The 10,529-nt window shown below is 35.4% G+C and overlaps 4 protein-coding genes and 1 non-coding gene across 5 annotated transcripts; 3 read left to right on the top strand and 2 right to left on the bottom strand.

Moving 5' to 3' along the window:
- Positions 1 to 71: 71 nt before the first annotated feature.
- On the top strand, positions 72 to 1,554 carry BDF20DRAFT_816719 (JAB1/Mov34/MPN/PAD-1 ubiquitin protease-domain-containing protein; the record flags this gene model as incomplete). The annotated part of the gene is made up of 8 exons (XM_053077181.1): positions 72 to 182; positions 248 to 325; positions 391 to 573; positions 638 to 766; positions 836 to 905; positions 981 to 1,044; positions 1,120 to 1,231; positions 1,300 to 1,554. 8 exons carry the CDS (start codon positions 72 to 74, stop codon positions 1,552 to 1,554), a joined length of 1,002 nt encoding a protein of 333 aa, XP_052938389.1.
- Positions 1,555 to 2,888: 1,334 nt separating this feature from the next.
- BDF20DRAFT_t52 lies at positions 2,889 to 2,961 on the top strand. Its single transcript has one exon. It is a non-coding gene; the product is annotated as a tRNA-Lys (tRNA).
- On the bottom strand, positions 2,900 to 4,007 carry BDF20DRAFT_986449 (uncharacterized protein; the record flags this gene model as incomplete). The annotated part of the gene is made up of 6 exons (XM_053085217.1): positions 3,951 to 4,007; positions 3,786 to 3,892; positions 3,600 to 3,727; positions 3,545 to 3,578; positions 3,375 to 3,444; positions 2,900 to 3,063 (listed from the first exon to the last, which is right to left on the bottom strand). The coding sequence occupies exons 2-6, from the start codon at positions 3,819 to 3,821 to the stop codon at positions 2,900 to 2,902; spliced, it is 432 nt and encodes a 143-aa protein (XP_052938388.1). The 5' UTR covers positions 3,822 to 3,892; positions 3,951 to 4,007.
- A 3,426-nt stretch (positions 4,008 to 7,433) lies between these two features.
- BDF20DRAFT_397590 (uncharacterized protein) lies at positions 7,434 to 8,792 on the top strand. The gene has a single exon (XM_053075366.1). It carries the CDS (start codon positions 7,644 to 7,646, stop codon positions 8,607 to 8,609), a length of 966 nt encoding a protein of 321 aa, XP_052938387.1. The 5' UTR covers positions 7,434 to 7,643; the 3' UTR covers positions 8,610 to 8,792.
- Positions 8,793 to 8,896: 104 nt separating this feature from the next.
- Positions 8,897 to 10,359, bottom strand: BDF20DRAFT_817163 (amino acid/polyamine transporter I; the record flags this gene model as incomplete). The annotated part of the gene is made up of 6 exons (XM_053077228.1): positions 8,897 to 9,018; positions 9,137 to 9,295; positions 9,418 to 9,712; positions 9,804 to 9,936; positions 10,006 to 10,066; positions 10,158 to 10,359. The coding sequence occupies 6 exons, from the start codon at positions 10,357 to 10,359 to the stop codon at positions 8,897 to 8,899; spliced, it is 972 nt and encodes a 323-aa protein (XP_052938386.1).
- Positions 10,360 to 10,529: the final 170 nt, after the last annotated feature.

The raw sequence follows: 10,529 nt of genomic DNA, 5'->3' as shown, positions 1-10,529 counted from the left end.
GAGGCAGTTACTTTTTTGCTTTTTACGAACCCCGCAACTATTTGTCATTTCTTTTCAGTCGTATTGTGGTGATGGATGCAGGATTAGCACAGAAAAATTGGGAATTAGAGAATAACATCACAGTGGTAGATCCTAACCAGGACCAAATCTACTTTTACAATGCTGAAGAGGACAAACAAAACGTAGCCAGCAAGCCTTGGCAGAATGAGCAAGTATAGACTTAACTGTTTAGAAGATAACATATAAGACCAATGTGTTTAACATCAGCTTTAGTCCACATTATTTTAAACATGTCAAAATTTCTGCTATAGCACTTATTAAAATGGTACTGAGAGCTTGAGAAAGTTTGTTGTAGCCCAAAGTAAGCTGAAACTTTGCTTTACATTACAGGTTATGCATGCTCGTTCTGGTGGTAATATTGAAGTCATGGGCTTGATGCAGGGCAAGATTTCCGGCGACACAATGTATGTCATGGATAGCTTTGCATTACCCGTTGAGGGAACGGAAACAAGAGTAAATGCGCAGAATGAAGCGTATGAATATATGGTATCATACATTGAAAAATCCAAGGAAGTAAGTTTTCAAATATAGCGTTTTTTCATCATGATCTATCTCTTACACAGTCAAAACGTCTTAGGTAGGAAGATTGGAGAACGTTCTGGGATGGTATCATTCACATCCGGGTTATGGTTGCTGGTTATCGGGTATTGATGTCAGCACGCAACAACTAAATCAACAATACCAAGAGCCGTTCGTGGCAGTAGTAGTACGTCAAAAGGTTCTCGCTCCAATTTATCGTTCGAGTCGCTTAATATGTACGTTCTTTGTTTAATAGATCGATCCAAACCGTACTATTTCTGCTGGAAAAGTTGAGATTGGCGCATTTAGAACTTATCCAGCTGCAAGTATTTTTCACACAAAATTGAACGCATGAGTACGTACTAATGCACAATTATAGGGCTACAAATCTCCCGACGAAGGACCCTCTGAATATCAAACTATACCATTGAATAAAATTGAAGATTTTGGTGTGCATGCTAAGTCGTAAGTAGGACTCCTACAGCTACTTTTTGCTCCTGTTTACCTATTTTTTCTTAATATGTGTCCCTTTATATCCAGCTATTACTCTTTGGAGGTCTCACACTTTAAATCAACGTTGGATACACAACTGTTGGAGGTCTTATGGAATAAATATTGGGTTAATACTCTATCACAATCGCCTTTGTTGACGGTAAGTAGGGAAGGTACTATTTAATTGCTGAATTGTAGCTGCTTTAACTCTGGTGATCTGTACTTTAGAACCGAGACTATGCAACAAGGCAAATGTCGGACCTTGCAGAAAAGCTTAATAAAACAAACGACAATATGACAGGGCGGATGGGAGGATACTATGGCGATAGGAAAAAAAATGATGACAGTCAACTCAGTAAAGTCAATAAGGATAGTTCAAAGATCACTGTGGAGGCGGTACACGGTCTTCTTTCCCAAGTATTGAAAGAACAAGTCTTTAATTATCCTCGGGTCAGCAGCAGTGAGTCACAATTAGATAATTAAGTTTATCACTTCAGTAAGATTGGTGAAGTACAAAGAAAAAAGTTATTTATATTTGTTTGCTCAAAATGTGAGAGGAATATATAGGTATGAATGTCCTCTTCTCTCATACAAATTTTCTGTGCCTTACTAACTCGATGTTTTACTAGTAACAATAAAAACATCATCACCCATTTCTCTCTTGTTCTAAGATTTCTATCTTACAATCTATACTATGTGCATAAATCGCTTGTGTAATTGTCTTTAACTTGGATGAAACAAAATTCAGGCTTCACCATGTATAAGCAACATGTTAAGCGCTTAATCGCCAGCAGGCTGACTGTCATTAAATGCTTTAAACTCGAAAAGTAGGCTGTACTGCCCGCAAGCATAATATTATCGCGGTCTCCAACCGATACCGAACTTACATGTTATTCCCTTTGACTTATTTTTCTTTTACGAGTCATGACAGCTATTATTCACTCATTAACATATTTGTTGGATCTGTCAAATAGATATTAGAAATGAAAGAAATAAACAGTACAAGTCTTCGAAAACTCAGAGAGGTTCTTGTTTATTTCAATTATTCGATTATCAGAAAAAATGGACAGAAAGCTGACTGGTATTTATATCTTGTACACGATGGGTGTAAAGGCTTATTTATCATGGAGATCCATGAATCTTGTAACTTGAACCAGTAAATAGGAGAACTCACCAATAAAGACCAGCGAGAGAAACACCGAAAGGAAGAAAAGGATATAGCCGACATTACCATTAATAATTTTCACTATATGAGGTAAGATTACAAGTGTCTAATAAATAACTTCTGAATCTGATACTCCTCCTTTAAATACTAGCAGAGTTCAAAATATGATGTATGCCGAATCGCAATTAAAGACATCTTACTCTTTAAGGCAACGGATATAGAGGTCAAATTGGAAAATCATCTTAACTTCAGTGCAGATCATAGACTGCAATACTAATAGATAATGCTAATGAAGTAGCCTACCATTTGATTACAAGTATCAATAATAGAATGTCCAACCGTTTGTCACGAATTGTTATCCCTGTTATGTGTCTATCCCTGTTATGTGTCATCAATCATGTATTTTTATTGTTCTTATTTATATACGTTTCTCGCTCGCATCGTGCTTGTAAAGGTTCAAATCAATTACAAACACATATAAAAAAACCAAAAAAAAACTTGCCCTTTATAATTGATATTTGTATAAAGGTTACATGAGAACCCCTCCAGACCACTGCAGATTCAATTCAGTCCGGACCGCACCATCAGGTGATATTGTGTTTATTATCTTTCAGGTCATGGGCTAGCTCATAATTATTTAAAATAACCAAATGCCTAGCTAGCTCAATCGGTAGAGCGTGAGACTCTTAATCTCAAGGTTGGGGGTTCGAGCCCCCCGTTGGGCTTCTTTTTTTGACTCAATTTTATACGTGAGACGTTTCTACTGATTGCACCGTCATTTGCCTTTTGGACATTCAGAAGCAGATTGCTTGCAAGCTTGCATAATACTTGATGGAAGTGTTTGAAGGCTTGTCATGATTGCTCAGAATCTCTTACCAATTGTCTGTTTTCAATCCTTTACTGATATCTTTTATTAACTATTTCTGGTCATTTCCTGATTAGTATATACTATTGTTACATTTAACTTCGCATCTTCTCTTTACAGTATTAATTGACGGGTATTTGCGAATATATAAAATGGTTCAAACATCTAAGTCATAAATTAAAGTGACAAAATCAAATTATTATAAGAATAGTATACTTGAAATACTTCGAATACTTTACCTGCTAGATTAACTGAATGTCACCAACCACCTACGTTTTCCCTTCTTGACTAATAGCCATATCTTTATTGATCCTTTATCTTTCATATGACGGAATTTAACCATCTGTTCTCAAATCACAAATTATCTTCTCACTATTCTATTTATCATTTATCTTTTTATCATCTATTTTATACAGCTCCTTACCGCTTACTAGGTTGCTTACTTCTCTCAATCGAATATTAAATGCCATACTCTCTCTACAAAAAAAAAACTATCACTTTAGTCTACTATAAGCTTTTTCAACAAAAACTTTCAAGTTGCAACAGTAACAAAACAGTACGAATGTGACTCTGCAATGAGAACGTCCCCAAGGGATCCGAACAATATCTATTACGATGACAAATATCTAGGAAACAGTAGTTTTATGGTATTTAATAATCAAATATCATATAAGTGTACTTTACCAGACTTTTAAGCGATTTTTCCAAGTGATATTTCATAGCTTGTATTTAAAGTTTTTTTTATGCACGGTAAGGTAGGATGCCTTGAGAGTCATGCTATATAAATAGAGCTATGTAAGTGAATTAGATAGCTATTCTTCTATTAAACGGGTGAAATCTTAATCTTACTTATAATGCTAAAATGGCATTAGTTAGAATATTTTTTATACAGCTACTATAACTGCGGATTTGTTAGGTGCTCGTAGAGTCTGCAGAATTAAATGGAGCTATTACATTTTGGAGTTATCATAGATGAAGTTGATTGATATTAAGGGTTGTATCGACTCTCAAACTTCTATTCACTTGCGTAAAAGCAGAGCGAAAGTTCTAAAGAGAGATAATAGTGTTGCTACGAATAATAGACTTTAGAGTACTTTATTAAAGAGTAATGCTATATTGTAAGCTGTTTAGTCCAAAAGGCTGCTGTTACTCTATACTCAACGACAGAGCCTCAAGTCAGGACACCATTTAACCCAACAAGAAATACAACCCAATTTAGCCATCTCAAACCATTAGCATCATTACATTACTCAAAAGGTCTACTATAAGTGGTTCGTATACATTAAGGACCTAGTTAATATAGTAGTGTTGACTAAATATTGCGTGTTATGGAGTGCATACTATTTTAGAATATCATAAAGTATAATTAAGACACCTATAACAGCCAAATAACTGACAATCATCTGCCCAGGAAATAAGACAAAATATTAACACATTTGAATTTATTTGACATACTTATTGTTTGGCAACCGTAAAAGCTTCTATCGCGTGACGCAAGTTTCGAATAGATAATTGAGTCATTTTTTTTGTTCTCCCGAACTAAATCTTCATTATATCTTTACTTCTTCATTTCTTACGATCTTTTCGGTGCGTTGGCGTATATATCGTTCCAATTTTATAGTATGCTATATTATAAAATAACATAGCGGTTTCCACTAAGATTGTAACTTTGTAACTCAATAATATGTCCTTACCTTTCTTATAACCCTTCGCGCTAAAGTCATATCCAGCAGTAGTGAGTAATGGATCATAAAGTGCCAAACCGTATGGTTGAGATAAGTTAGAGTGAAAGATTATGTAAGGATTTCATATCAACAGGTTTGTTAAGTTGTCAATCAAGAGTTATGATGAAATAAACTTATAATATAGCCATCAAGGTCCAACCAGGATAACTATCTAATAGTTAAATTAACATAAAATATAATCTACAAATAATTACGCTTATTTCATGATGTGAACCATCTATCTTCCAAGAACACGTCAATTTAGATCACGAAGATAAAAGACCATAAGATTGAAGGAATTATATGATAAAAAAGGGTTAGCAGTAGGTGAAGACTGTAAAAAGAAACTAGTTTTCAGGAAGGAGCGAAGGTCAATACAAGTTTAACCGGTGATTGATAGTGTTTTTATCAAAAATAAAGTTAAGGTAATGTGAATCAATACACTTGCGAAAAAAAAATTGGATATGCCAGTTCTAATTTGCAACAACACATTAAAACTTGCCATTAATTCTTACATGGTTGGGTTATTGCGTGACAGTTCTTACTGCACCAAATGTAAGTGGCATCAAGTTTGTTTTATTTTTCCGTAGTAGACTAAATAATAACTGCTTCATATTATCATTTAATATGTCGAAGCTTAGATCCCAGTTATGAATCCGTTGCCTATGGTTTTTATTGCCTTCACTTCGATCGTTGCTAAACAAACGGATATTAACTAGCTTCCTATCTCTTGCTTACTTATGCCGCAATATATCTCTGAATATATTTATCAATTGCGATATTTGTTGATGCTTAATGATTTGAGTTTCTGCAGTAATTTGATACACAAGCATAATTCGAAAGCCAGAAGACTTAAGTGCGCCTTCGTGTCCCTTCATTGACAAAACAAGGATGAGTGCCAATTAAGTAAAATATTCTTTAATAGAATAGACTATCACTTTAAGTCCTAGACTAATAATGGTGATTAATACTACAACTCTGGTCTAAAGCAATGCTTTTTATGAATATTTTCTCCTGCAAACTAAATAGAAGAAGCAAGCTATGAACAGAATCCTATAAAGGTAGGTTTGGCAGCACTAGAAAGCACAAGAAGCAAATCTTCCCCACTGGTGATCCCGAAAGACAAAACTCAAGCTGACTAGCGCACCGGTTGGTCATATATGAGAATTCTATCATTGATCTATTCAGTAGACTCTCTTCTCTTCCATAACGATCGGTGTCAAATTAATGAAATATAGTTAATTGACGTGTCGAGGTTAACAATCGAACAATAATATGTTCTTTCTCAAAGTACATGATCTTCATTTGGGATTTACTACCATCAATGCTCTGATTTAATCATCTACTACAACGAAGAAGGTGTTAAAATACATATCGGCCACAAAAGACCAAATTTTGACCCAAAATAATTATGTGATATTGGCATGAATGAATCATGCACGGGACAGGCTGGTTGCTGACTAAAATGCTCCTTACTCAAAGTGAATACAATTTAACAAAATTGATTTACAAGAATGATAAGAAATACGAGATTACGATTGCCGTCTTTTATTGTTAATGATGAAGACGAAAGAAGAAAAAAAAAAAAAAAAAAAAAAAGAAGAAAACGACCGTTTGTTTCAATGTATTTTCAAGCCTCACGTTTGCAGCTATTTGAATGTGCAAGGCTGAACGAAGTCAATATTACCACAGCTGTAAAATCTATTTTTGTCCATTAATAGAGCACGTTCGAATATAAATGAATTTGTAGGTTGTCTCAGCCTACTATATATGTTTCCAAACTTTTCTATTCAAGATGGGCGTTGTAAGTACAAAAGCTCATTTATTTCATGTCTTTTACACTGTCGAATGCTGTAATCAAACAGCTGTACAGAAAGGAGCAAGTATTGCTTGTTCAACCAAGACGTACCTATGCAGCGTTAACCTCCTCAATACGATGATTGATGCAAAATATTACAAGCTAGCTCAGTATCTATAAAAGCATGACAACAATAACAAGGTATTAAAGGCGTTTCGCTTTTACCGCGTATAGATAAGACACGTTCAATACCGCCCGTTTTCCAATAAAGTCTTCTCCACTTAAAAAGTAGATTGCTTAATGTAACTGAAACTAAAATATGGTTTGCTATTCAAAGTATCACCGTTGTAAATTGTATATTTGTTTGGTGTAATCAATCTCCAGTTCAAATATAGTAGCAAAGCAGTTAGTGTTAATGTACTATGCACATTGAGGGACACAGGAAAGGTGTAGATGAGACGATGGGTTTGGCTTTTAAACCCAAACCCTCTTTTGTTTCTATGATAAGTCGATGGAGGATACACCAAAGCCAAGAGTCTCTTGGATTCTGAATGAAAACGTAAACAGAGAGGCTGAACAAATTCCAAGAACAGAAATATGAAGGAAAGCCTAATTGTCTTTTCAAGTCGCTGCAACCGAGTAAGCTAAGCAATTCAATAACATTAATGTAATTACGATTGTCTTTATTTAATACAATTAGATACAAACTGTCGATAGATATTTGCAAAGGCCTTCACTTATAAACTCGTTGTATGTGGTTTTTTTTTTTTTCAAATTTAGAAACACCTTTTCCTAGGTTTTATTGATGCCCTTGTGTGAAACCTTCTTTTTCTGAGTTTTCATTTTTATTAAACAAATATAAATAGCAAAAAGAATTTCTTGTGCGCATTCCTTTAAACGTACAAAGTTTGTATATTTTCTTTAAAAAAAAAGCAACGCAGACTAGATAACAGAGCGAACTTCTTTTCAGCATTGTTGCATTTCATATATCCTACTTTTTTTCCTAAAAAAAAAAGACAAATGAAGTTTTCTATTCTTTCTACAAGAAAGCTTTTCCCCGAATATGTTATAATATCTATAGCGCTTTTGCAATCGGAAATATTTTGGATTTGTTCAGTTGTCTATCATGTACTTATATCTCGTTTTCCAAACCAGACGACGCCAACAGCAGCCCCAATCATCAGAGATAATGGCTCCAGAAATCGAGCAGAATCAGCACCACCCATTCTTGCCAACGGTGCAGCTGAGAAGAAAGGAAGGAATATCACCTATTGCAAGTCTATAACCGAAAATGTTAATAAAGAGGTCTCCACACGAAGAGCTAGTCTTGATGACATTAAAAGCTTACCGTCATTCCGTGTTCGGCCTTCAATTCATGATGAGCGAACAGGAACTACCTGCCCTCCAATTTGGTGGCAAAAGACACGAGTTAAATTAAGGCGTCCTCCAACTCATATTCGTACAGAGGACCAAAATCTAGCAATTACAGCAGGTATACGTCCGATCTTTTCTCAATCTTCCTACACTAGTAGCAGCAGTAGCAGTGTTGAAACACTAAAGAATTCATCGTTCTGTAAATTGAAATCCTCAAAAGAGTCAGGCGCACATACAATCAGAACAACAACAACAACAACAACAACAACATCATCATCATCATCATCATCATCCTCAACATCAACACCTGCCGTTCTCATTGATGGAAAATCAACTTCTTCTGATTTAAGGCCATCCACATCACTAACATCACTACACAGCATATTTAACTCTTCTCAAAAGACTTTATACTCTTCTATATCCTCCTACTCCGTTGATGAAGAATACGAGTTGCCGCATGAAGGCATTCATAAGAACGTATCCGATGACCCTCCTACACAAAAACGACAACGTAAGATTAAGAAATTCATCACCAAATTCAACACCTCCTTTCGTCCCTCTCATCACACAAGCAACATCAATGCCCTTTCATCCACAACACCCATAAATTGATTATTTATTCTCGATAAACCCTGTAAATAGCCATAACTATCCTTGTAAATCATAAAGCATCAAGTGCTTTTCCATTTGCCGTTCATGTCGCGCATAATCATTCTTCATTGTTTACTCAAATAAACCCTGCGTTTTTGGTCTGTTATGTTAATCGGTGTAGACATAATTATATATCCAAATAGAAACAAAACTCTTTATTTGATTTTTGGTGGTAGATTTGTTTGCTTTGTAAAAGCATTATTACATCTGGGTATACTTTATGCATAAAAGGCTTCCATTCTGAACTATCATGCTTCGTCATTCGAGGCTTGTGGTCCATGGTAGTGATATTTTCCCCATCCACACCAGAAAGTTGCAGCAAACAGTAACACAAACAATAATCCCAAACCAGCGTAATTGAAATTTTTACCTACGGTTACAGAGGAAATGTGGTTCAGAAACCATGCATTTTCTTAATCATATTTCTTCATCTGTGTTTTTTCTTTTTCTTTGAAACTGTGTTATTTCAGAAAAAAGCCCAGACTTACTGGTAATTGGCCATTCGGTGGGCAAAATAAAGGCTAACGTGGCAAAAACAGCCCATGAAAAGCCTATTAACGTAATCGGTTTACTCCATCGGCCTAGGCTAAATCGGCCTTTCCTCCCTAACATTTCTGGTGCTAAGAGTCTACTTCCAAGCACCATAGCTATCCACAAGAAAATCCGTAAACAATTAAGTTGTTAGAGTCGCAAGCTCTTGGTTGTTATCTTTTTTTTTTTTTTTTTTTTTTTTTTTTTTTCTTTTTACTACGGAAGCAGAAGCGCTTACCGTAACTAAAATGAACAGTGATAGTGGAAGCACTGACGATAGTATCGTATAAATGTTCAGACATTGGGAATGGTGATACGATAAGAATAGTGAAAATAGCTGTAAGCCATACAGCATTGCTTGGCAGGGCATGTTTGTTTAATGATTTCAATTGATGGCTCTTTGGTGCAGCATGGTCTCTTGCAAGAGCATATATAAGCCTTGATGTTACTGTCATACTGGTAGCTCCGGAACATAATTGGCATACGGTCATAAGCAATAAGAAAACAACTGTGCTGTATACACCGGAGGCATCCTCAAATTGACAGAATGAAAAACCTCATGTTGATAAGCTCGGCAATATAAAGGACAAATAGGCACTTAAATAGCTAGCTTTAAATACTTACTAAGAATAATTGAGCCACTGGTAAATGAAATTTAGTATCGAATATCGCGTCAATATCTTGTATTGAGAATAATAGAATAATCAAATAGGCGAAACCCACAAACCAGGCAATCGTGATGGAGCTTACCATTGCTCTGATAATAACAATATTTCCTTAGTATTTTGTCTTCAGTATGCTATAAATCACTGTTCAGCTACTTTACATCGGTGAAGATCTATCGGCGTCTTTCGTTTCCTCACTAACAGAAGCAGCACTTTCACAACCTGTTCAGGTTTTTTTTGTTCATGGCGTAGTAAAAATATAATACTATGGTCAGTCATTAAACTTCAGAACACAGTAATTGTTACTCCTTACCAAATAGAGAAAAAGCAGCACCCACCATTCCCAATACTAGCACATAACCGGAATTATCTATGCCTGTTCGATTCTCATAGTGCGTAAATACCCACGAAAACTGTTGATGATGCGCCGCCATAGCCAACAGCGCGATAATTCCTACTAGTCCAAAGCATGACCAGAAGACATTCAATTTGTTTAAGCTTGCTATTGCGTCCATATCACGCGTATTCATGTAACCATGATAAAGCGTAATGACCACGGTCATGACGACCAAACAATAGTTCCCAAGATTTACGTCCAACGTCAATTTCAAAATAGAGCAAACAGATGATGCTATACAATGTAATATAATGAGTGAAAAAGTTATATACCACTTAAAATTGTCAT

This window comes from Mycotypha africana (assembly GCF_025528875.1).
Source record: "Mycotypha africana strain NRRL 2978 chromosome Unknown BDF20scaffold_3, whole genome shotgun sequence".
In the NCBI taxonomy this organism is placed as follows: Eukaryota; Fungi; Mucoromycota; class Mucoromycetes; order Mucorales; family Mycotyphaceae; genus Mycotypha; species Mycotypha africana.
The sequence above is the reverse complement of the archived record's forward strand: the minus strand, read 5'-3'. Positions and strand labels throughout refer to the sequence as shown.